Below are 26,510 nucleotides of genomic sequence, written 5' to 3' on the forward strand. Positions count from 1 at the left end.
TAAGGGTACACAGCGTGGGGGAAGAGAGTCTGAGAGAAACTCTGAGAAGCTCCACAGGGTTGGTATGCAGAAAGAACCCCCCGCCCCCAGAGAAGAAAGCCCTAACCTGAACTGTTTCATTGCTAGCTGTGGGGAGTGAGTGATAAAGCTCCTCTGTACCATTAACAAAACACCTCGGCAAAGTCTACACGACATGTTTATGGACTTGCAGTGTGCGGGTTAAGTCTAAATTCAAGGTGAGTTCTGCACCCACATTGGCACGAGCAGCGCAGAGACAGCACCAGGAGCCGGAGGACGAGCTCACAGCTGGCACCTGCCCTGCGTTCACTCACTCACTATGCCCTCTCTCCTGCCATTCCACCTTCTCAAATCCCACCCATCCTGCCACGTCTGGCTCCGGGCCACACCTGTGCAGGAAAGGAGTGTCGCCCTCCACTAAGCTCCCTAGGGGTTTTCTTGTGTATAGGATCCATGTGACATCTGGCCATAAAAGAAGTGACAATACTTCTTTCGTCTTCCCTAGCCCACATTTTATTTTATTTTTTAATGTCATTAGGTCAGGATCTGTGTCTCCTAATTCTTTTCTATCCCTACAATGATACTGATTCAGCATCCTCTAAATGGGTGAATAAATTTAGGGATGAATATCTGGGCAACACCACAAAATAGTCCTGGGATTCTGATTTCAAGAATGGGTAGCCTTAATGTGTATGCAGTTTCCCGATTATAGAAAAGAACTAAGAGGTCAACTGAAATCTGAAATCGAACAAACGAAACTTTGCCACCCCGTAGTCTTAGTTGCTAGGTGGAAGCCAAAAACAACAAAACGTACACAACAACAAAAGGCGTTTACATAGAACTTGAAAGACTGGAAAATGGACATTTTAATTTAGGGGAAAAAATACATAACAGTCAACTGTCTCATTCAAAACAAGTCAGAAAAAAATAAAAGCAAAATAAATAAAAGACGACTGGCCATTAACCTCAGCATTCACAAATTACTTTTCAATTGAACTGACACGGCAGAGCATGACTGAGTCAAACAGTCCATAATCACCTTTATGATGAATCAATCTCTTCAATTTTCCCATCTTTCAAAGTTAAAGGTTAAAAGTTCCTAGAAAGCTTTTTCTTTCTTAAGCATGAAAGTAAAATATGTTCATTGTTCTAAAAGGGCAATAATCTAAGGAAACAGTAATGGGAAAAGAAAAAGCTCTATCTAATCACCTGGTTAAAACAAAATTCTGACGTACTTCGTTCTGGTTTTTCCCTTAGGCATATTTTGTATGGATCTAGGATAAAAACGCACAGACAACTGTGAGAGGATTCGGTGGGGCAATGTTCATGCAGTTCTCAGCTGTTGTTATTCACGTAAAACGCTCTACAATTTATCCCACGATGCCGTCAAATCATCTGAGATCACACATGGTCTTTGCCCCTCGCGGAGTTGCCCAGACATGGTTGGTGTTAAACACTGGCCTACACTGAGGAAAGTCTAGGGAACGGCCTCAACATCGTTCACTAATGTATTTATCGAACGGTTTGTAGATAACAACATCCGCTCGTCAGTCTCCCCTCTATGAGACGCCGAGGAAGAAATATATCCCACATCGAGGAACATTCGTCTCTCTAGAAAAGGAGTTTCTATTCCATGGACACTGATCGCTGTACTTGGTTGTGAGCCCCGTTTGCTCTAAACACTAGGTAGCTCAAAACCAAATTTGGCATCGGCCTCTAGCAACTGCACAGAACCTGCCTTTTGGGTACTGCCTCCCTCCTGACTTCATCTCATGGATGAATTCAGTTCCTAGGGGGATTGAACACTGGCCTCGACTCTGCCATAGTACAATGACTGGTAGGGCCCATGGCACCATTATAATCAAAGGAAGAGTTTATCGAGTGGCTGAGAGGGTAAGTTTGGAGATCAGACCACTGTGGTCTGCTGCTTGTTAGCTGGCTGTGCCACCCTGAGCAAATTAGTTAGCCTCCCCAAGCTTCAGGAATTTTTTTTAACTTATAAAATGGAGATTATCCTCATGTCATCAAGTTGCTTTAAATTTAACAATCTGTGCATCATCACAGAGCCTGGACATGGCAAGCATAGCTATAATATCTATAATAATAAACACTGCAACACACGAAACCATCAAATGCCAGGACGAAGGTATTTTATTATTCCTCCCTGGATCCCAGTTTCCTCATTTTAACAAAGGGAATAGATGACAGTTTTCAGGTCTCTTCCAGTTCCAAACCTCATTCTCTGTGCTGAGAGAAGATACAAAATGCAGCACAGAGGCCAAGGGTTGTAATGAAATAAAACCTACGGAAGGGGCGGCAATAGCACATTTTGGAACCAACCCCAACAGTGATCTGCTGCTTCCTTAAATAAGTGGCTTGAATTTTTTTCTCCCAAAAATATAATTTCTAGTTCCTGGTGCTTAAGCAGTCTTTGCAAATACTCATGTACTTCTTAGGTTATAGGGGCGAAAAATGTTATTAGCGTCATTTGCTACTCATCCTGGCCGCCCTCAAATTCTTCCAGTGTGACCTTCCTTGAGACATTCTATTCTTATTTCTAAGAGCTTTGATGTAACTTTCCACTCTTAATTTTTACAAGGAAACTCTACAGAAATGATCCATATTTAGACAGACCAGAAGTTCTTGGGAATCTGGGCATCCAGGTATAGGTGCTGTGTGAAGTGTGTGCATCGCCAGGACTCTGTGAGTTAGAGTCAATCCAGGTGAGTCTGGACCTCACCCAGGAAGCTGGGCAGCAACTGGGCACTATACAGAGAATGGTGGCATGCTGGGGGCCTGACACAATGTCGTCTGGATGTAAGAAGTGCAACAGCTAGCAGAATTCCCAAGTCACAGCTCCCCAGAAGAACTTAGGAAAATTGACAACCTGAATAAATAGCTCCCAGAAAGGCAAGGCCAACATTTCAGTTCTTCTTCCAGATGAAAACATTAAGGAGAGAGGTAACATATTTGGAAAAACATTTAATCTGTGCACAAACCTTCTTCCTGCAAGGAAAAGAACATGTAAATATGACATATCACTGAAAGAGAGATAAGAGGGAGTTCACGGTCTGAAATTGGTTGAGCATCGAAAAGCTCTAAGAGAAAAAAAAATGTGTATGTTAGCAGTCGTCAGAGCTCGGCAGAGATTTCTTGCTAGGGTGGCTATTTTACTCTTTCTCTTGGGTCTCCCCTTTCAAGTGAACACAAACTGAAGCTATTTAGAGAATTAAAATGCTGGGTAGAAGTCTATTTCTTTAAATCATGAAGTGATGCTTGAGAAAGTTAATTTGACATTGCTGTCGAGACCAGAAGCGGAAGGGGAAAGACTGGGAGCTTACAAACCAAGGTGAGTCCTTTCGCGGTGATCTTGGAGCAAGGTGCTAAGCACCTACACTTCGATCTCATTCCTCCAACCCAATCTTCCCCTGAATTTCTCAGACGACTAATCTACTTCATAACCTTTTAAAATATATTTTAATATTATAAAAAGATGCTGTGAAAGGAAGCATCCTAATGATTCGATTGAGAAGTGGATGTGAAAGTAGATGTAATATCCTTGATAGTAAATGCAAGGAAAACCAGGCGGGAGCAGATCCGGGGGGCACAGCATCGAAGTCAAAATCCCTCACAGGGAGACTATTTTCGGTATCAAAAAATTCCAGCTTTGAAGCAATCCCTGGGCCACAATGAATTGAGAAAATGTTCCATAATAAGGCAGCCTTCACTACGTATGAGAATCCCGGCACAGGAGAGACCGCGTAAACGTGCAGGAGCCCTCGTTCAAAATTTACAGCTCCAGCGTGCATCCGAACTCAGAGCGAATGGGAGCTTCAGCACCGCCACAAAGGTTGAGAGCTATCTCTGCATACAGTCAAATTTCAAGAATTAGGGAACTCATAAAGGAGACGAAATTTTATAAATTTCATGAATATATGTTCAGCCACAAGTCAAACTTCTCCCAAAGGTCAGGGAAAAAAGAAAACATAGGGGAGAAGAGTAACAGTGGATACTTGGAGCATCCTTCATCCACAGATCAGTCCTCCCTTTATATTGGAGCACTCAGAGAAGAAGGTGCTCCAAGGTGGGAAAACCTTCTGCTGGAATTTACCCTTCACTGTATGCCAAAGTAACCATACAGGAGAGAAACCATAAGAATGGCACACACATGGAAAAGCCTTTTAATGAAGTCATATCTTACTAATGTGAAATAATACACATGGGGGAGAACTTAAGATATTGAATGTGGGGGAAAGTTCTGCTGGAGATCAACCTTTATACATCAGAGAACTCAATAGGCCCATAAAGAACATGGGAACTCTCTCTTCCAGAATAACACCTCTCTGTACATCAAAGAACTGGTTAAGGAAAGAAAACCTTCTGTGTGAAGTCCAATCCTTAATTCAGAATCAGGGATTATACAGAAGGAAGAAATTCTATGAGAATAATGGATGTGAGAGTGCTTTCTGATTCACACTTGCTGCATCAGAAAAGTCACAAAACAAAGGAATGCTAATATCAATATGATGAGTTGGGAAAGACCTTCATCTAGACTGAACCACTCGCTGGCCATCGGGGACTCCTATGGGAGAGAAACGTTATCGAAGCAAAAAATGTGGGCAACATCCAGAAGACAGAAATCGTTGTAGGTAAGAATATTCACATAGAAACCAGAAGGAATAAAATGTAGGGAGGTCCTCCCCAAGAAGTTATAAGTAATTTACATCAGAGAAACGATATTTAAATAACTTGAAATTCCATCAAGATAGGGAGTTTGCAAAAAACACCTTCTCCTAGCAAAAATATCGTTTTAAAATTCATATTTTATATGTGATACCAAACCTTGGATGTGAAAAAACAATCCAATAAACTCTTTTGTAAATCTAACATTTATAAATAAAAAAGTTTTTAAAAGAAAGAAAAAGTCAAACCAGTCAAAAGAACAGAAGAGACAGCTCAAGGAGGCACTCAACAGCCCGACCTGTGTCAAGCTGAGCACTGAAAGAATTAAGGACAGCAAAAAACTATAAATCATTAAAAACATACAAATTCACAAGTCCATGCTGATAAGAGATAAATAGACAGGTAGATAAATAGATAAGGAAGAAGGCAGGTCTCTTGATTATGGTAAAATGCCAAGAGCTAACTGAAAGAAGCACTGGGCTTAGAAAACCATTAATTTGCAACCATTATGGCAAAAACTGGATCAAATAAGAATCATGAACGAATACCAAATCTAAGGGGAAATTTTGATGAGAAGTAGAATATTTGCAATGTCTTAAACGTGTCTCGCTATAGACTGCTTGCTTATTAGTTGCAAGAGAAAAAATATATAAAAAGGAAATAATACAATGGAGAAGTTGGACAACATCTTGGCGGGTGATAAAAGTTAATATCATCTAAGAGAGACAGATGGACATTGTATGCCTCTGGATGTGGCACCTTGAGAGTGACATAAGACAGAAACAGTATTATGGTTGAGAATGCTGAACTTCAACCGAGTTACGGAGGAAATCAGGCAAACATAAAGACTGTTCTTAAAAAACAAAACAAAACAGTGAAGGGGGGCTATTTCTTCAAAAATATCAATGTTACAAGAAAGCACAAAAAAAAAAAAAAATCTACCGCAATATTCCAGATTAAAGGAAGCTAAAGACACATGACACCAAAGAAAAATTTCTGTAATAAACAAGGAAAGATGCTGCTAAGGATATTGTTATGATATAGATGGGAAATTAAAGGATGGTCTCAGTATAAATTTATGAAGTTGCTAAGTGTGCTGCGGTTATGTACAGAGCAGCGAGAGGAAGGCGTGGTGGTAGAAAGTGCAAATGAGAAGGCAAATGGGGTAAAATTTTAACAATAAGTGAATCTGGGTAAAGGGATACAGCTATTTTCTAGACTATTTTTAATTATTTCTTTAAAATGTAATTTTTAAAAAGCCACACCAACATGCTCTGGACCCTATCTTCTCAAACAACAGGTATTTCCCTCTTTCTCTCTCATCTTCCTTTTCCTGCTTCACTAGGTCATTCCAAGCTTACAGATATCACCATATTCCAAAACAAAACAAAACAAAGCACTGTCGTAGACCTACTGAGACTTATCTACTCACACGGTCGCACCTTCTCACTTTCCGACTGTCTTCAGCCCCCTCCGGCACGGCTTTGCCATCACCACACACTGAAGTTTCTCTTGCTACAGTCGCCACACACCCCGGTTGCCAGCGCCAATGGATCCTATTCAGTTCTCATGCTCCTTCTCTGCAGCACAGGCAATTGTGGTGACCACACCCTCTTTCTTGAACTATCCACCTCTCGGCTTTCTTTCTGTCAAAGACACTTGGTTTTTGACAGAGGTTTTCCCTCCCGCCCTTCTGCCTCTCTGGAAGTCTCCTTTTCCATTCCTCATCCTCTACCTGCCTTCTAAAGGTTATCATTCCTAAGTTCTTCGTCCACTGTCTCACTAGGTGGTCTCATCCATTCTCGAGGCTTCAAAACCATCTATATGCTGATGACGCCCAGATTTATTTCCTCAGCCCAGCGCTTTCTTCTGAATTCCATATTCATACAACCCAGTGGCTGAACCTTCTCAAATTTAATATATTCGAAATTGAACTCTTGGTCTCTTCCAACCCCAAATCTTCTCTGCCAGTCTTCCCATTTCAGTAAGTGTTACTTTCATCCATTCGGCTGCTCAAGTCAGAAAACCCAAATCATCCATTGAGTGTTGAAATTATAAGCAACATTTTTTCTTTATGTTTTTCAATGGTTTAAAATTTGCCTACAATAAACATGTATGATACTTATGAATACACGAATTAATCAAAAGAATGAAAACTACTCTCTTTGAAATGGAACAAAATAAAAATGTACTTAAACACAATGCTTTACAGTTTCTATATTTGCTTTTAAATTTAGTTTTATGAATGTCTAAATAAAGGTACTAAAAATTAGTATTAACTATTAATTACCGGAAGCGTCTGGATTTAATGAAGACATCACCGAATCAGCTTCTATCTAGAAAGAAGAAACAATAATAGGACATGTAATTTCATCAAATGCTTTCACAGAGCAAGTTCTTAATTCCTGGGGTGTGGGGAAGTGATATATTTTATAAGAAACCAACTTTGTTGAGTCCAGCAGACAAGTAATGTCACAAGACAGCTGTAATACTCACTTTATGCTTTCATCAATATCTATTAGACACCAGATGCTAATCTGCTACAGACTCTAATGACCCCTAAAACTTTACTTCATTGACCAAAACAGTTTAAGCCTATAAAATCGACTTGGCTCTTACATACATAGTATAACCTAAAAGGTAACCTTTCCATTTTAGACAAATACAGAAATGGGCTCTACGGTTTTTTGGTTTTTTGTTTTCATTTTTGTTTTTTTCTGGTTGTAAAAGTAACATGATGTAGAAAACAAAAAATATAAAAAGTTATAAAGAAGAAAAAATTTTAAACCAACCATCCAATGAAAACCATTGTTAATATTTTGGCCTGTCTAGCTCCCCCCGCCCCCCATATATTTTAAATATATTTGAGAACAGACTGTATATGAAGCTTGGGGACCTGCCTTCACTAAATATTAAAATACAAGCATTTCTCACATTGTTACAAGGGGAGGATAAACATTAAGGAATTAGAACCAGATTAGTCCTTGGCAGGATTAGACATAGCTTCTCCACGTTGGACTCCATGCCCAGCACTTTCCTGGTTCCTCTTGCCTCCCCAAGATGGCCCCTACTACATCTTCTTCACGGAGCCCCGGCTGTCCCTTAAATGCTGGTTCTCCTCAGTGCTCTACCCTCAGGCTACTGCCCTTCACACTCTCCATCCAGTGCCCTTTTGGGGCACTGGAGGAGTCCCACATCTATCTCCAGCCTCCACCTCTCCACCCAATTTCAGATTTCTGTGTCTAAGAGAGGCAGCCCGATCTGAGAGATCTTTACCACCATAACCTTGACACCCGCACAGTATTTAACAAGCGAATGCACTTGGAATGCTCACGGCCTCCTCAAACCTACCCTTGCATTTTATTCCTTGGTGTCACAGCACCCTCGAACGCACACCACATCCAATCGAGCCCCGTGGAGTAACTTCCACCACCATAAAGTGCGCCCAGACTTTTCCTGTCAGAGGGGTCAGCTCCTCTAGTCTAAATAATGCCTGGACTCCTATTACAGTTACCACTGGACTCAGATCCTTCTCCTTGTCACACTCACTTTCTGTTCTTTCTGTTCTTCTCTTAGTACACATCACAAAGTTTTATAAGTCTCTCTACGCTAAATTGTAAACTGCTTCAAAATAGGGTCTATGTTTTACTCACTTTTATATCTAACAACCAGCCAAGGGTTCTTTTTATTAAATAGGAACACTTACTTAATAAATTTAATTGTGTAAGCAATGGCATAAGTGTATAAGTGGTTTATTATATAAGTGCTTTATTGCTTCATGACCTGCATTCAGTAAATATTTCAATTGCTCAAAAGCAAAACTCAAAAGTAAAACCCCAAACCTCAACCTAATATAAAAGTAAAAATCTGTTAAATTTCACGCAGGGTACACATTAAGTGTTATTTACTTAATAAAAAATCATTGTACAAATGATTGATAAGTGTATAGGTGATTTCCTGTACTAGCCCTTTACAGTTTAATGATCTGCAGTCAATAAACATTTCATTGGATTAAAAATAAAATCCCAAACCTCAACCAGGTATGAAAATAAAAGTAAAAATCTATTAAATTTCATGGAGTATATGTACATAAGTTACCACATCACTGTACCTATCATTAAATTACTTACATTTAAAATTAAAACCAACTTAGTAGACTCAAGGGTGACAAAGGTGGGAGACCAGTTATCTTCCTAGCAGAACCCAGGTTAAAGGCAGTGCTTCAAAGGCTGAGTCTGCTCAGCTGACTTGCTTTGGCATTCCAGCTGAAATGACTGCATGTTAACAGGAAAGCTGCTGGGAGCTTTCTGGGAGCCAGTCCTGCCTAATTATCTGAGCTCCGTAAAGGGCCTCTCAGTAACCAACATCCCCTAATAGTTTAGTTGAACCACTCCGAACCCACCTGGGGTGTTCATGGGACCTACTTATGTCAACAGACCATGTTAACAGTGAGGTTGTGATGCATTTAAGCATAATGAAGGATGGAGAAGTGAAACATCATGTGATCCCTGGCTTTGCTGAGCTTACAATCTGACAGCGAGAGCCCACTCACATGCAACAATGAGCCAAAGTGATTGCCAAGCCATTTGGTCTAACGAGGGCATGAGGGAAGGCATTCCAGGCAAATCCCTGAATGCTCCCTCTGCTCGATGACTACAGTTGAATTTCTTAAACCTGGACAAGATCTTTGATTAATTCCAGTTTAGGAGCTTAAGAAGAGGGATCCATTCCTATAATGTGACATAACAGACAAGGGGAGTAGCACAAGGAGGGAGAGAAAAGGACACTTATCCTACTAAAGTACGTCCCTTGAAGCTCAGCTCAACTCTCATTATTAGTGCATTAGTGCAACGTTTTCTGGAGAGCAATATCCAACAAAATTTCAAATGTACCTAGGAATTGTACTTTTAGGAATTCCACAGATACATCCACAAACATAGATATAGGTACAAAAGGATGTTCATTGCACCAATGTTTGTAGGAATGAAAAATAAGGGACTCTAAATGACCAATAACAGGAACTGGATAATGAGAATACTATATGACTGTTTTTTAAAAAGTGGTGGTGGTGGTGGTCTATGCTTTTATGCTCTGGTAGAGAGGGAGAGGAGTTTATATTCAATTTTATGCCTTTCTGCATTGTTTGAATTTTTTGAATATGTAAATGTTTACTTTTATAATTTAAATGAAGCAAAACATTTTTTAAATTTAAAAAAAAAAAACTTGCATGTCACTCCTGTGAATTCCTCCTACTACTAACACTCCCCATCCAGCCCTTCCTCTTGACACTTCTCTAGCATCTCATATTTATTTTAATTATTAGCAGCCTGGTGGTGAGATAGGCGTCTTGGGCTCTAGTGAGATAGCTTTCTAATTCATCCCTCATTTGGGTTTTTAAGATAATATTCAGCACTGGACACATCTCTGAAATTGTTTATAAGGCAGAGATTAACTTTATAAATATCTAGGATCCATTCACCACTAGGATCCCTGTATTGTCTGCCCCATCCCCAAATACATAAAGAAAGCTCTACCTTGGAGGGCTTGTACCCAAACAGCATTACAACAGCTACTTTAAAGTCCTCTCTGCTTAGATAGCCTTTGTTGTCTTCATCACATGCTTTGAATACCTGAGGAAAATTAAAGTACCTTTAGTTAAGATTTAAAAACTGTCTGTTCCATTATTTTTATTACTAGGTTATATTTAATTTGAACCTCAGAAATCTAAAATTCAGCCCAGCTGTAGGGCTCGAAAATGGAGTTTCCTTATCCTACTTTAAATTCTCAAGAAATGTTAATGATGGGCTAAAATTTACCCCTCAGAAGTTTCAAAGACTTAATCGCTAAACTGATGCAAGTTGATTCCTTTAAACCATTGGGTTAATCTATCAAAAATTCGGTTCTAGAATTAGGAAGGTGAGGCAAAGGGGCTGACTTTGAAAGGAGGGAGGAGAGATGCAGATTAGTTAGTAAACGCTGCTGCAGTGGGGAAGGAATTTAGAAGAAGCCAGAACTCTGGACAGGGAGCCAGAAGCCTTGCAGCCCTAGGCTGTCATTAATCATGACACTTTGCAAGGACAGTCCAGTCCTTGTCTTTGCAACGAGGCTGAGTAAAACCCAAGCGGGGTGATCAAAGTGAGAGCCCCGGGTCAAGTTAAAGTCCGAGACTCAGCCCTCGGGACACCTACTTCTGCCAACTTCTTGCGTTCTGAGGGGCTGGCTTCCCACGTCCGCGGCTGGGCGCTGGCCTGGGAGAAAAACATCGCGACCGCCACAACCGAGTCAGTACAGCAGAATCCGCGACCTCTACAGCCAGACACTGACGCGCTGCAGACCACCGGCCACGTTAACCGCGCCTCTGATAAATAAACCTGGTCAGCCACCTCCAATGTCTCATCCCATTGGATGGCCTGCGAGCCACTGGCGTTGATTCCGCAGTTCTATTGGCCAGAGGCTCCACTACCGTTTCCCCGGAGCAGCCTATGGTGGAGAGACTTCCAGACCCGCCCCCTGCACTGGCTCCGCCCCGTCTAGTCCTGTTAACCGCTAACGCGCTGCTCGGAATCCAGCTCACCTAGGTCTTGCTCCAATGTGTCCCGCGCGGTTCCTTTCATTTTCTTCCCCCACACCTTGCAATAAATTACTTTTGAGGATTTTGATCCACAGCACTGTGCTATTATAGAAGACGCAAGAGTATGAACAAAACATAAAACGAACCAAACAAAACAAGCCAAGTCCAGGATTCGCGTGCAGATCAGCAAGTCATTGGGATCGAGACCTCGGAGATGTTTTGTCCTCTCGGAAACTCCAGCACCTAGCACGATGCCTGGCACAAAGCGGACGTTCACGAAACCAATCAAGCGAGCCCTTTGGACATTTACAGGAAGTTATTTCATTCAATCCTCTGGTGAAAGAAACTCGGAATAAGTAGTATAAACAGCACTGAGCCCAAATTCCATAGCAAACATCTTTATTAAAGGCAAAGAATATGGAGGAGAGGGTTTCATTTTGCAAAGGAGTTTTTCTTAGATTCCCTTTCTTCTGGCAAGTCTGTAAGATGAAAAACACACACACACGCAGGCACCAAGACCTGTTTGAAATAAGAAACAGGCATTTGAGGTCGAGTCCGTTTGTTAACCTTTTATTTCACAGCAGGTTTTAGTGTGCGCTCCAGGTCAGCCCGCTTTTCTCAGGACACAGATCTCACTCAGCCCTCGAGATCTCTGCCTCGAACTTCAGCTGAACTCTGCTTCTAAACCTCCCACCAGCCTCGAGCCGCGGCGGTGCAGCTGCTTATGAGAATCCCTGTAAATGGGATGAGTTTTGCTAACTAATTGAGGGAGAAGTGAAGTAACACTTCTTTTCCCTCTCTCTCTGTAGAAGTGGTCAGGAGATGAACAGAGAACCAGAGGCGCCAGGTCTTCCCGCCACCTCGATCGTGAGAAAGCCCCGCCCCAGCCCCTCTCCATATGGTGGTCTTTAGGACCCAAGGGCGGGCGTCCCGGAAAAGGAAGGGGCAGGGCCTAGAGGTGCGCGCCGCAGCCCGGACACTTTGAACTTCGCGCAGGCGCGGGTGGTCGTAGAGGGGTCTCGTCCCTGACGGCTGCGGATTTGGGGAGCCTCAGGTTCATGCTCGACGGCGGCGGGGTCCCGACCCGCGATCGTGCTCCCTCTGGCCGGGTCGCGGTGCACCGGCCGCTAAGGTCCGGCGAAGTCGTGAGTGTTGGGCGGAGCTGGAGGCGGATCCCCAGGGAAGCGGTGCATCTCGTAAAGACACTGGGTAGGGTCCCCTCCTGGGCCTCGGCTTTCTCCAGTAATAGTACGTTTTAGGCGCAAGCCTCAGGCGCTGCAGAGACCAGAGTCCTGCCGGGAGTGGGGTGTAAGGAGCTCTCCTGCTCGGGTTCTCATTCCGGCTGCTCCACTAAGCAGGTGGGTGGTCTCGGTTGTTACGAGTGATAGCGAGCGCACGTGAACGTCTACCCCATGCCAGGCACTTAACCTTTCTGTGCTGTTTCCCGGTAAATGGGAAGAGTCGAAGACTTGTGAAAGCGAAACGAGTTTATACCCGGTAAAGCCCTTCAAATTGTGCCTGGCGTGAGGTAAGCGCACAGAAAAATTAGCAGGTGTCCGCACTTCCTCAGCACACCCGAATCTACTCGCTTCCCTCCACCCCCACCGCCTTCAACAGCTCCCCGCGTCCCTGCAGAAGCCTCCTCGCTTCGACTTATGTCTACCTCCAAACCGTTCTCCACACAGTTGTAGGGAGCATAATATTTTAAAAAGGAGTAAATCGGGTCAACGTACCCCCGGCTTATTAAAGCCCTTTAATGGGACCTCATTGTCCTTAAAATAAAAGCCAGTGTCTTTAACACGCCTTACTCCTCCCCACCTCTTTAGTCTTTTCCGTCTGCTCTGATAGTTATCACAGCCTCGTTTTCACTTCCTGGGCTTTGCAGGTTGGGTTCCCTCTACTTGGAATACTGCCCCCTCCCTGCTTTTTCCTGGCTGGCTCTTTTTCATCCTCCAGGTCTTCCTTAAATGTGATTTAGTCAGAGAGAGTTCCAAAGTAAGGGCATCCTATTATTGTGTCTCATACTTGTGAAATGTGAGAAATGTCTAAAGACATCTTGGCTTTTTTTTCGGGGCGGGGTGGGGGGCGGGAAGGGGGTTTATTTTGTGTTAATCTGTTTCTCCCTGAAATATAAACTCTTCCAGGGCACAAACTTTTTCTATAGTAACTCTTTATTTATAGGGCTTGGCACATAGTAGCTGCTCAATGAGTACTTGTCTAATGAATGAACCGGGGTTGGGGGGCGGGGGTATGATACTCTGTTACAGAGGAGGAAACAGCCTTCAGCAATTAAGTAACCTACCCATGTGTACATTTACCCCCTGGTAATGACTAGATTTGAAATTGGGACTCATGTTTGCCCACTACTGGCCACAACCGGTTTCAGCTGAGAAGCCTGACTACTGTGCCCTACTGATGGTCTCAAGCTCTATAAAAAGAGCAGTGGGAATGTAAAGGAATTGCCCCAGGCGGATGTGGTATGGTGGGGACAGAGGAAGAGCTGGCAGCTTTAAGGGAAGTGCTCATTTGCATCCACAGATTTTTTTTTAAGTCCTTGCTAAAAGCTCTAATATTCCAAGGTAGCATTTGATGGGAGAATTTCTTTAGATTTTCATCTTCTTTGGCATCTATTTTCCTCTTCTGAAATCAAGAAAGTGGAAATTAGACTATGCGGTTTAGAAAAATGTTTTGCTTCAGTACGAGGTCTTTGTAGGTTTTAGTAAGTAGTTAGCTTTAGGACCAGACCAATAAGATAATTGTTAAGTTAGTTGGGTCCTCATTGAAGTATTTCTAGATAATGTAGATCCAGAATCGACCATTTGACACTATCAAGGACTTCGTCGGCTTATCTTTGGGGAAGTAAGAAGTAATCGCTGAAGTCCTTCAGGCTCCCATGCTTTGGTAAGGGATAGATCTGTAAATTCCAATTGGACCCTAAGATGTCGAACATAGTCAGAGCTACTTGAAATTCCTTAAATTGTTTTCAGCTCAAGCACCTACTGGAAGCTTCAGGACCAAGACTGAACATTTTTGTTTTGTTTTGGACTTTTTGCTCAACCTCCTTTCTCGAGGCATTAAGATTGAAAGACTAAGGAAGAGGAGGCGAAGATGACTGGGATTTTTGCTGTCACTTTTATTTGCCACATTTTTGTAGCAGATTCTGGTAACACACTTCTGAACCACCTGCAAAGCAGCTGTTGTTGGTTACTTGGTTCTGCATCTGGTAGGCGTCAGGTGCCCTCTATGTGTTGCGGACAGTCACATGACAAGAAATTGGAGAGCAGTGGAGTTGGTTTGCCAGTGGCAACTGTGGGCGTGGGAAATAATTATATTTCTATCTTTTGTTCCCAGAAGAAATATAATGTCTCAGGAAGGCGGTTACGGGAGGTGGACGATATCCAGTAGTGACGAGAGTGAGGAGGAAAAGCCCAAACCGGACAAGCCATCGACTTCTCTTGTCGCCCATGCTGGGCAGGGAGTAGCGTGTGAGCCAAGGTACACCTGTTCCGAGGCTCGGAAAGCCGCCCACCGGAGGAAGATGTCACCTGTGAAATTCAGCAACACAGATGCAGTTTCCGAAGTGTCACCTCCCAAAAGGCAGAAGAGTGGCTCCCAGGAAGACCTAGGTTGGTATCTCTCCAGCAGTGATGATGAGCTGCCGCCACAGACGCAGCAGATGCCGGCTGAGGAAGTGGCTGTCAAGGAGGAGAAAAGCACCTCCTCTCCCAGAGACGATGCCGCCCAGGGAGCAGGAAATCCCGCCTGCTGCGGGCTCAGCGAGGAGGAAGAGGAGTACGAGACGTCAGGGGAAGGCCAGGACATTTGGGACATGCTGGATAAAGGGAATCCCTTCCAATTTTACCTCACTAGAGTCTCAGGAATTAAGCCAAAGTATAATTCTGGCGCCCTCCACATCAAGGGTAAGTTGTGCCAGAGTCCCTCGGTGAGACCAGGAGGGTAGCCTGGAATGACCCTTCTTCATGGTCTTAAATTCTCAGGAAAAGAAAAAATACCATTTTGACGAGGCAAATGCGTGAGTTTGACAGCGAACTGTTTACTTAGGTCAGGGAATCGGAGGGCGTTTCTCACAGCCCCACAGATCAACCAGTGGGACCACTTAGTGCAATATTTAGACTTGTTTAACTTTTATGTTAAGGATTAAACTCGATAACACTTTATTAACGAGGCAGCGAATACCCGATAGCAGCAGTTCTCTTTGGTCTCCGGATCAGGCAGCATCACCTAAAACTTGTTAAAAATGCACATTCTTGGGCTCTACCCAGATTTGTTAAATCAGGGAGCAAGGCCCTGCAGTCTGTTTTAACAACCCTCTTAGGGGGTGCCAGTGCCCTATCAAGTTTGAGAACTGCTACTTCGAAGCCTGGCTTTGGTTCTTATTGAAGAAGCAAAACAAAAAAAAGAATTCCAGAGTACAAACAGATGTTTCAGTCTGAGCCCGAAGATGGCCTTTGGGTGGCTTTGGTCATTCTGCAGGGGTATCTGACATTGTGATAGTATATTTGGTCTTCATCCCTGGTTATATTTGGTTTTTGTCCCAGGCTTCAAAATCAGCTCTAAAGTAATAAAAGTCAAAGGAGTATCTTTTGATATTCATAACAAACCCCTTTCATGCACGGGTTTATGTTAATGAGATGAGTTTTCAAAGCCCCCTAAGCATGGGGGGCAGGTTGTCAGGGGAACCAATTTCCTGATTAAAGTTGGAACTAACTCTAAGCCTCACTCCCCATACCCTAGGAGAGGAAAGGGGCTGGAGGTTGCATTAACCACCAGTGGCCAAGATTTAATCATTCATGCCTATGTAATGAAGCTTCCTTTAAAAAAAAAAAAAAAAAAAACCTAACTGGAGGGATGTGGAGAGCGTCCAGGTTGGTAGGTTGGTGAACCCGGGGAGGGGCTGGGAGGGTGCACCTGAAGAGGGTGCGGAAGCTCCACGCCCCTCCCTCCACACCTTGCCCTGTGCATCTCTTCCATCTGGCTGGTTCTGAGTTGTGTCCTTTTTAAGTACACCAGTCATCTGGTAAGTAAAGTCCTTTCCTGCATTCTGTGAGACTTCCTAGCAAATTATCAAACCTGAGGAGGGGATCGTGGGAACCCCCAAGTTATAGCTTCACAATCAAAGCGTAGGAGATCTGGACCTGTGACTGACGTCTGAGGTGGAACAGGCTAGTGGGGCCAAACCTGTGGGATCCGATGCTAACTCCAGGCGGATGGTGTCAGAACTGAATGAAATCGTAGACACCCAGAGAACTGGAGACTAAGTCTGTGGAAAACCCCCAAGCACGTGGTGTCAGAAGTACTGGGCGAAGAGAGGAAGTTTTCCTCCAAGAGAGAATGGCAGGTGCTGTAGGAGCCACGACACGGGGTTTGAATTCTGGTCTCACCATTCACGTGCTGGGTGGATGATTAACAAAGGCCCCAGCGTTCTTCACCTTTAAACTGGAGGGGGCGGAGGTTCAGAAAAAAGGGAGGAAGTACATGAAGCGATCAACACAGTATATTCACATGGCAGATATAACAAAATAAACATTCTTATTTCAGATTACCTTTTTTTCTGGTCCACACTCAAAAATAGATTATGTTACCTATCAGTAGTGTTTTAATTACGTATCAAATATGTAATTGTATATTATATCTTCTGTGTGATATATAAATATTTGATATTAAATATTGGTATATTTAATTCTATACAATAGGAGTTAGATTCTTCAGGTTCTTTTTCATTTTGAGAATCCCTTGTCTAGATACTTGGAAGAAATATTAGAACTCAGTGTTTTTGTTGTTTGAGTTATGAAAGAGAGACACAGGAAATCATTAGAGAACGATGCAAGGCTTTGTTGTATGCAATAAAATGATAGAATCTGGCTATTAGCACCAAGATATTGAGGAACGTGTGATAACATTAAGGTAGTGTGTGTGCATGTGTGTGTGTGTGTAAGCTTTAATCCTCACAACCACCTTATGAGTAGATATTACAGTTGTCCTTTCATAGGTGACAGATCTGCAGTTTAGAGACGTTAAATAGACTACCCAAGTCACAGAGCTGGTAAACGATAGAGCTGGAGTTCGAATCTCAGCATTTGGCATCAGAATCCATGATCTTAACTGTTTGATGTACCCTTCCAACATACGGAGCGGTACATACGGTATCTACAAAATTGTAGGTTGTTTAGAAGATCTCAGAGGAGAAGGGACTTCACATGGGCCAAGAAAGATGGGTAAAATTTAGAAAGGTCAAAAGAGTGGCCATTGATGGCAAAATAGAAGACACTGTGCAGGAATATATTGCAATTTATTTTTTGATGATGCAACTCCCTGTAAAGATAGGAGCTTCATTAAGAGGTCTACTTTGTTCTTTGAAAATCTTTGTACCCCCCAAAAATAAAAAATAACAAAGAAAGAAGTCTTTGTACCCAGGCAACTAGCTCATGTCTGGAAGAAGGAGGCACACAGTAAATATGGACCAAATAAAGGAAGACGCCCATTTGAACCCCCTTCCCCCCTAGACAGTTTGGTGGTTAAAAGCGGAAGTGCTGGAGCCACTTGGCCTGGGTTCACATTCCTGATACTGTCGCTTCTTGGCTATGTGGTCACGGGCAGCCTCCTAGGCAGAGACTCCTCATCGGCCAAATGGGAATGACAGACCCCGCCTCAGAAGATGGCTGTGGCGGGGGGAGGGAAGAGTTAACACATGGGAAGTGCCAAGAATAGTGCCTGGCACCGCAGAAGTCCTGTTCCAGTGCAGTTGTTAGAATCCTTGGTGATGACAAGCACCGAGCACTTCCTGTCACGGTGAACTTTATGAGCTTTCTGACCCATCTGAAGTCAAGCTTGAATGCGGGTGAGATGGGTCTTCCCTAGAGATGACCTTGAATGCCAGAAATGAGAGCTTAGAGCTGTGGGTGCCTCTGCCTCCTGCACAGGAAGCAAGTGCTCCCAGACTTCGGAAGAGACCCTCCTGCCAGTCCCTGGAGGGGAGGTTTTCTCGAGGGGGACCTGAATGAAGACTTGAAGGAGATAGATTAGATCGGGAAAGAACACATATCATTGTCCTTATTGGCAGTTTCTAAAATTGAGCAAGTCATCCAGTACCAAAGTTGTAGGTTTTAATTTTACCTTATATTTTATTAAAGAATACATAATATTAAATAGCACAATTCAAGAAATTTTTTCTTGAATTTTATGGAACATTAAAATCTAGCTTTGCAGTGACTTCTCGGTTCACTGTTTTCTAAGCCAAAAATTGATCATCAATGACTAACACGTCAGTTGTGATTATTGAGAATTTTTGTCAAAATATGAACTTTACATGTTTTGTCTTCTCAGATATTTTATCTCCTCTGTTTGGGACCCTTGTATCTTCAGCACAGGTGAGTTTCCAGTTGTTTTTTGTTTTTGTTTTGGATGAACGGGGGCAAATAGTTAAACAACTCCATAAGGAAATGTGAGTGTTGGGGACCTGTGTCTCAGTCCTGTGCAGGTCCCTAAGATGGCGCAGGCCACAGCCGCAGTTGTAGGATCCACAGCTCTCGGCATGGAACCTGGATGTCTCTGTCGGTGGGGATCTTGGCTCTGGATTAGGCTGCAAAGACTGGCTAAGAAGTCACTTGGAAATTACAGCCTGAGGGACTTCTTTTTGGGACAGTTGATCAGCTCCTGGGCTCTGGTGCAACCCCCTGCGGAGGTGTGTGTGGAGCGATGAAGGCCAAGTCAAGTTTGATTTGATTTAGAAAAGTAAAATGTTTTGTGCAAAATGCATACAAGTTAGGGATACTTGAGCGTGTTTGATTGCTTTTGCCTGACGAAGCTGGTGTCTTTGTGTTGATAAATCACATTACGGTCCAGGGCTCCAGGCTTTCGAGCAGGTAGAAAAAAAGGTCACTTCTCCGAAGAAAGCACAGCTTCCTGTGCCTTTCACCTCCCACTTGGTCTCAGGAATTCTGGTCTCCAGATGGAAGGTGGGGCGAATTTGTGTATGTTCTCTTAGCGAGATTGAGTCACTGTGACCAGGAGGAGGTCGATGGGAGGGAGCCCCATGGTTAAGTCCAGTACAGGATGTGGAGTCAGGATGTAATCGTTGTAAACCTAGGGAATGTCCAGTCTCAGATGTCCAGTTATAAAGGTAGTTCATAAGTTAGGCTGGAAGGAAATATTCTTTTCTAAAAGTCCTTTTTATAATCACCTAGGGAGAAAGAAATAAATTTATAATTTTTTTTTAATTTAAATTAATCAGAGAGCCCTCAGAAATAAATGCTGCAGAGATAATTGTCTTAGAGCCTGTTTTTACATGCATTCCTCCATGGATTGAGATTCCTTGAACCAAATGTGCCCTTTGAGAGATATTTTAGGTTTGGTTATAAGTCTAGTAGCCTAGCTGTCCAGGTTTATAAATAAAATTGTAGTTCATCATTGTTTAGAGTTTTTTTCAATTTTAATAACCAAGTAGTTCTTATAGACTGACTGCTTCACTAAATCACTCATGACTTAGTTTCTTTTCTTTCCCCCATCCAGTTTAACTACTGCTTTGACGTGGACTGGCTCATAAAACAGTACCCACCAGAGTTCAGGTGAGTTCTACAGGATGATAGATGGCTCCATAACTGTAATGGGGCTTTAAAACCCAAGATTAGTGCTTCTCAGGCAACCGCCATCCATCTTTTTCAAATGTCTTTTAAAACCATTGAAGTCATTAAGTTATACTGGAAATCGTTCAGTTAAAACAGCATTTTTGTGACCTATCTAATCATATGCATTCTCTAAACAGATTTTAGCACTTTCCTCCATTGCTCCGTGCAGAGGTAGATAAGGACAAATTCTAACCCAAATAAGAGAACTTTGTTATGTCCAGTGTTAATATAGAGGAAAAGGTCACTGCCACCTGCTCTCTAGGCCTGTGAGCATGCCAACACATGGCCAGCAGGCCACGCTTCACTGAGCACATCAGTGCTGTTCCGAGAATCTCTTAAATGATTTTTCCCGTAGTTTAGGAGTTATGACAAAGGCTCATAGGACCTCCCTTATCCAGGTGATGGAGGGGATGGATTTTCAGTCTTCTGCAGCTCCTCGGCCTGGGCTCAGACAATATAGACCAAATAGATAGCATCACACAGTGATGTGCCACACTTCCCGGTTTCATCTACACGGCAGAATCCACAACGACAAGTAAGATGGAGGAGTGCACACGCAAGAAAAAGGATTGTCAGCATCCTCAAAGTCCTCAGTGCGTTGAGGGCGCAAATTGTGGAGACTAGTAGATAAAAATGCTGTTGAAATTTCCCAGGTAGCTTTGGCCACTCAGGGGCCTGTACTTGACCCGTGACACGTAGGATTCGTTTTAGCTGCGTGTGACAGAAAACCCAAAATAACGGTAGCTTAAACAAGAAAGAAAAAGAGTTCTCCAGCTTAAGAAGACGAGGCGGTAGACATTCACGGTCTAGATTCTCAATGACTTCCCCAACCCTTTTATCTTTCTGTCTCACTTCCTGGTGTGCGACTTTAGTCTTCAGAGCCACCCAGCAGTCCAGCATGGCACCGAGAGCTCCAGATCACTGGTCTGTCTTCTAGGTGGCAGGAAGGAGAAAAGGGGAGAAGGACAGAAGGGCCAAGGCCTCACCGAGTGGCTGTCCTGGACGTCCTATTCAACACCTGCTTGTATTTCACTGGATGGAACTCAAGTTATATCACGTTAACCAGCTCTGAAAGAGGATGCAGATGGAGTCTTAGCTGAACACTCCTTGTCCTGCGTAAGATCTGGGCTTTGTTAGGGAGAAAGGAGAATGCCTATTGGGAGGCAACGCTCAGTCTCTGCCACAGGCTCCTTCTGGCCATAAGCATCCCTGCGAGTGGCATTGGCACTACTGTTTTTCATCACTTTGCTTCTCAAAGACCTTGAAATCAAATTGTCGCGCCTTTCAAGTGTTGCCATAGTACAGACTGCAGTTCCCTCCGTATCTGTCTTGGGTTGAATCGTCTCGCCCTGAAAGAGGGTCAGTTGGCGTTCCAACCCCCAGTACCTCGGACTGTGGCCTTATTTGGAGACAGGTTTTTTACAAAGATAATCAAGTTTAAATGAGGTCGTGAGGGTGGGTCTTAATCTATTACGACTGGTATCCTTATCAGAAGGGGAAATTTGGACACAGATGCATGCAGCGTGAAGACACAGGGAGAACACCATCTGCTAGTCAGGGGACCACCGAGGCTCCCAGGAGCTGGGGGAGAGGCCCGGAACACGTCCCAGAAGGAGCCAGCCCTGCTGACGCCTTGGTCTCAGGCTTCGTGCTTCCAGACCCACGGGACAAAAATTCCTGTTACCTAAGCCACCTGGTTTGTGGTACTTTGTGATGCAGCCCCAGCAAACTAGCTCGGTACCCGCTGGACCATCAGTAATTGTCACCAAGGGACAGGAGAGTCCTGCCCTTCCCAACACCCACTCATTGTTGACTGCACCTTGGAAATGCCAGCAGGAGCACTGGAAGGAGAGGAATGACAAATGTCGAGGTAACATCAAGAACTTGTGTAGAGAAAAACTCAGATCGAAAGGGTTTGTACCTTCTTACGTCATTCAGCGGCTGCCCTGTAGTAGGGTTCTCCAGAGAAACAGAACCAGCAGGAGAGACCTGTAAATGTCTCTTCATGACGGATAATTGGCTCAAGCAGGAGGAGAACAAATCGTCTCTTCACTTTGTGCTCCACCGAGGCTGTCCGCAGTTGGACACCCACCCACCTCGGGGAGGGCTGTCTGCTTTGCTGTGTCTGCCAGTTCAGATGCTGGTCTCAACCGGAAGCCGCTCTCACAGGCAGACACACGCAGAAGTCATGTTTTTATCGGGATGCCCCTTGGCCCAGTCGAGGTGACCCATAAAATGAACCATCACCCACTGCCTTTTTGTGGTAGTTGACAGAACCAATAAATTTGAAAAAATTAATGCAGACTTCACTTCTGTCAGTAATGTTTCATCTTTTATTGTTTAAGAAGTCCTGACGATCTGCCAATGCTAATTGTTTGCAGGTGATAGATGCTCGAGTGTCTCTTACATTATTCTCTGTACCGGTTTTCTAGATGTGAAACAGTAAGTTTCCAAATAGAAAAAAGTTACGAATGCACGTTTCTTAGTTTTCTTTGACCTACAATATTAGAATAAAACTCTTGGGCATTAGGTAGCTAGGTATTTGTACCAGAAGTGCATTTTCTATAATGTTTCTTTGTGAGTCGAGTGTCGTCCCTTCATGCATGCTAGAGAATCATTCTGCACCATGATTGATAAATGTGGCAGTGGCTACATTTGTTCATCTCAATTGTTCTTTGGAGAAAAATCCAATTTTTGTTTTGTTGGGAACACCTGTGAAGGTTTATTGATTTCTAAGGATTATCTTGCTTTGAATTAACTGAAGAAGATCATGATTCCCTTAACAGCCTTTTAAATCTATTCTTAGAGTCTTTTTATGATATCTTTTAGGAATTAAAAACAGTATTTTCAATGTACATTGGACTCTGTATCACTGAATTATAACCTTACTTATTAATGAGTCCGCATTGTGCCATGGGCCAGAGTTCATGCTTGTGACCTGAGGAGTCTGGTGCAGTACCTGGCACACAGTAGGAGCTTGGTGAACACAGGCCTAGTAAGGTAATCCATTGCTCGCTTGGTCCAAAGGAAAGAACAGAGCAACATGCTATGTAATAGTAATTGTAAATCTTTTAATCTGTCTGAATTCAGACATATTAACACATAGCTAACTGTGCCCTTTGGGACCAAAGAAGAAAATTCATTACTCAAGGTCTTTCTTGAGTCACAACCCCTCTGGGTCGCAGTAGAGCTTTAGGATTGGGCCACACGGCGCCATTGTAAATGTAACTGGTTAGTAAATGAAGATCAACTGATCACTGCTACATGTTAGCCCTGTACTCAGGCACCACGAAGGCCCGAAGCACATGTCGGGTGATGAGGAAGCGAGCATTCCTTCACTAGGCAGGAGTCCAGCTTTATGGAATACTTCTGATCTTTTTCAGGAAGAAACCAATCCTGCTTGTGCATGGTGATAAACGAGAAGCCAAGGCTCACTTACACGCCGAGGCAAAGCCTTATAAAAACATTTCCCTTTGCCAGGTAAGCTGCTTATTGTCATTTGAGATCATGTTTGGTCTGAGGGATGGAAGGGAATTTGGACGTTTAGTCTATCCACTTGCCTAGTGCAGGAATCCTCTCTCTAGCATCCCCAACACGTATTTGTCTAGCCTTGGCTCAGATGCTTCCTGAGACAGCCCATCCTATTTGTGAGTAGCCCTATGGTTAGAAAGATTATTCTTTATGTTGACCTGAAATCTCTGTGTTAGGGTTCCTTGGAGAAACAACCAATGGTGTGTGTGTGTGTGTGTGCGCGCGCGCGTGCGCGTGTGCATGCAAAGAATTGGTTCACGTGGTTGTGGGGGCTGCTGGCAATCCAAAATCCACAGGATGGGCCAGCAGGCTGGAGACCTGGGAGCGAGTTGATATTGCATGTTGAGACCACAGTCAGTCTGTAGATTGCATTTCCTGTTCCTTGAAGAAGTCAGTGTTTATTCTCTTTAGGCCTTCAACTGATCAGACAAGGCCCACCTACATCCTGGAGGGTAGTCTGCTTTACTCAAAGCCTACTCATGTAAATGTTAATCTCATCTAAAAAAAATACCTTTAGTACAACATCTAACCAAATATCTGGATACTGTGGTCTAGCCAAGTAGACATATAAAATTAGCCATCACAGTCTTCCTCTTTGTAACTCCCACGCATTTGGTCCTGATTTTCCCCACATAGAATAATTCTCCCTGCACGTACCAGTGGTTCTTATATTTGAAGTCATCTCCCTTAGGTTTCCCACTTTCTTCAGTCGTGTCTGATGTAACATGGATCTCCTATCTTTTTCCAGCCTCTGGTCCTCCTCCGGTTAGTCAGCGTGCCTCTCAAAACCTGGGTTTCAGCGCCGTGATTTAACCGCTGCACTTTATATAGTTGCAGTTTGAAAGCATTTTTTTTCCCAACCTGTTTGTGGCTGGCCTTCTACACAGACACGCCTTCGCTTAGCCGTCGCCAAAGATCCCATTGCTTTGTTTTAGTTACTAAAAAATAGAAGAGGTTGAACTCCCGTTGGCTAGCTCTCACCAGACCAAAAGTGAGCAGAAAATAAAACAACATAGGAGTCTGGAAAACCAGTGGCTGCATCAATAGAAATCGTCTTTCAAATACTAACTACCTGTAAGGGAGATGGTGATGTGCCTGGTAGCATGCCCCAGGTCCGCCAGCAGAGGGCGAAAGGAGCCGCTGTCCTCCAGACCTGGTGCACAGAGCTGTTCAGAAGCTCCTATCTCTAGTCTGAAGTACAGGAGATGCGTGGCCCATCTTGACCTATTGAAATACCTTTACATCTTGTCTGTTAGATGAATTCTTGACTTTGACGTCAGTCAGGGAATCAGTGGATGCTGGCACTCCTCCCATTTTGCACATACGGAGCCGGAGGCCAGAGCTTGAGGCCTTCTGCTGCTCAAGGTCCAGACTGCCAACCCTCTGCATCCTAGGTGTGTCATTTCGGGCTCATCACTTAACATCCTTAGGCCAAATTTTTTCATCTTTAAAGTGGATTGCTAATACTGTTCTTTATAGGGTTGTGCAAGGGATTTGGTGCTCTCACCCCCCAAAAAACACCCATTAAATATTATCTGTCGAAGTTATTATCATCCTTGTTTTTGTGCTTAGACATGCCCCAAAGCATACAACTTAAATCAAAACTAAACTCAAAAGCCAGGTCTCTTGATTATTGCTTTTTCTAGGCTAAATATTAATTTACAGAATGGCAGTCTTCATTCTAATTTTGTAATTTTAAAGACATGAAATACAGTTTCCTGCTCTCTCTTCTGTGCCCAGACCACACAAATGCAGGCCGGTCTGCAGCCTCCTCCAACACTGAGTATAAGAGGACAGTGAACCGTGCCCCCTGTCTGTGAGCATCCCCATGGCAGGGCCTGTATCATGCTCACCTGTGTGTTCCAATTTGCCCATTACTGCCCGGCAGCAATATATTGGAAAAATATATTTTCAGTATAGGCCAAATATCTCATTTTATAATTTTGCATAGAGTGTCATTTGTTTTTATTAGTTCTTTTGACAACTAAAGAAATTAGGCCTCTCTGCTTCTAATTACTCTAATTAAAAATTAAATTACTCTAATTAAAAATGCAGTATATATTGAATCATGTGGGGTAAGTTTTTTAAAAAATGAGCCTCCCTGGACGCTATTATAAAAACTTGATTGTCAATCAAGGGCTTGTCCACTAGAGGGCAGTAAAAGCAGTGAAAACAAAACAAAACAAGATGACCTGAATCTTTTCTAATTTCCAATAGGTAGGGATATTACTTTTTATTTTTTTTTTATTTGTTTGTTTGTTTGTTTGAGTGAGTGACTTGACTTCTTTTTCATCCTAGGCAAAGCTGGATATTGCATTTGGAACACACCACACGTAAGCAATTTTTATGAAAGGGGGGAGGATTTCTCTGGGGAGGAAAGCTATCAGTAAGGAAGGAGAGGAAGCAGAGTTGCTTTCCAGTAGCCTAAGACAGAGTCCTGGGATCTGGCTTTCAACATGAAAGTGTGAGTCTGTGATGCAGTTTCTGCTTTCTGTGTGGCACGTTCTCTACAGGAGAATAGACTGGTTGTGTGGGCCATGGGTATGGATGACGGTGTGTGTTAGCCACGTGGCCATGGATTCCACAACTTTGAAGACCGTCGCATGATTTTTTTTTTTTTTTTAAATAAGATTCTGAATTGCATCAAATAGAATACTGTTAGGTCAGCTCCATGCTGTGATTGAAGGAAAAACTATTTTACAAAAAGTCGTCAGCCTGAGAGGCTGATGCCTGTCCCTGATAAGACAGCTAAGACATTTCTTGTAGAATAATTTTCTGAGACACTGCAAACATCAGACAGGAAGAACCTTCCTACTGCTTCCTGCTTGACACATCACACCTGATTGTCAACTTGACTCCCATTTTTGGTTAGTTTTACAGACATTTTTGCTGAGCCCTTTTACGTAATTTGTTCTATAAATGAGAAAAGGGATGATGGGCCTCTCCACATTTCATTATTTTTATAAATCGAATTTCCTCTAGAAAGGATTTGTGAAAAGAATATGCCAAAGCCTCATTTTTCTTCTAGGCGAGCAGTGGGAATGGGTAGCTGGCATGTTCCC

At 43.2% G+C, this 26,510-nt stretch overlaps 2 protein-coding genes across 14 annotated transcripts in view; one reads left to right on the plus strand and one right to left on the minus strand.

Annotated features, from left to right (window-relative positions):
- Positions 1-11,090, minus strand: part of EFCAB11 (EF-hand calcium binding domain 11) — a 302,187-nt gene extending 291,097 nt beyond the window's left edge. For 4 of the 9 annotated variants that reach the window (XM_016154380.2, XM_016154371.2, XM_036238449.1 and 1 more), the window contains exons 1-3: positions 10,890-11,087; positions 10,236-10,331; positions 6,992-7,037 (exon numbers count right to left, since the gene is read on the minus strand). In XM_016154380.2, coding sequence (XP_016009866.1) covers positions 6,992-7,037; positions 10,236-10,331; positions 10,890-10,964 — 217 coding nt within the window. In that variant the 5' untranslated portion in view covers positions 10,965-11,087. Of the gene's footprint in view, positions 1-6,991; positions 7,038-10,235; positions 10,332-10,889 lie in introns of all 9 variants that reach the window. The other 5 variants (XM_036238447.1, XM_036238448.1, XM_016154369.2 and 2 more) reach the window with 3 other exon arrangements.
- Positions 11,091-12,224: 1,134 nt separating this feature from the next.
- Positions 12,225-26,510, plus strand: part of TDP1 (tyrosyl-DNA phosphodiesterase 1) — a 61,657-nt gene continuing 47,371 nt past the window's right edge. For 2 of the 5 annotated variants that reach the window (XR_004956310.1, XM_036239182.1), the window contains exons 1-6: positions 12,228-12,481; positions 14,624-15,192; positions 18,617-18,660; positions 19,802-19,857; positions 23,301-23,397; positions 25,747-25,781. Coding sequence is in view for 4 of the 5 variants with exons in the window: in XM_036239182.1 (XP_036095075.1) it covers positions 14,634-15,192; positions 18,617-18,660; positions 19,802-19,857; positions 23,301-23,397; positions 25,747-25,781 (791 nt within the window). In the remaining variant the exon portion in view is untranslated. The other 3 variants (XM_036239185.1, XM_016154356.2, XM_036239184.1) reach the window with 3 other exon arrangements.

Source organism: Rousettus aegyptiacus, unplaced genomic scaffold, assembly GCF_014176215.1.
Source record: "Rousettus aegyptiacus isolate mRouAeg1 unplaced genomic scaffold, mRouAeg1.p scaffold_m13_p_3, whole genome shotgun sequence".
Lineage (NCBI taxonomy): Eukaryota > Metazoa > Chordata > Mammalia > Chiroptera > Pteropodidae > Rousettus > Rousettus aegyptiacus.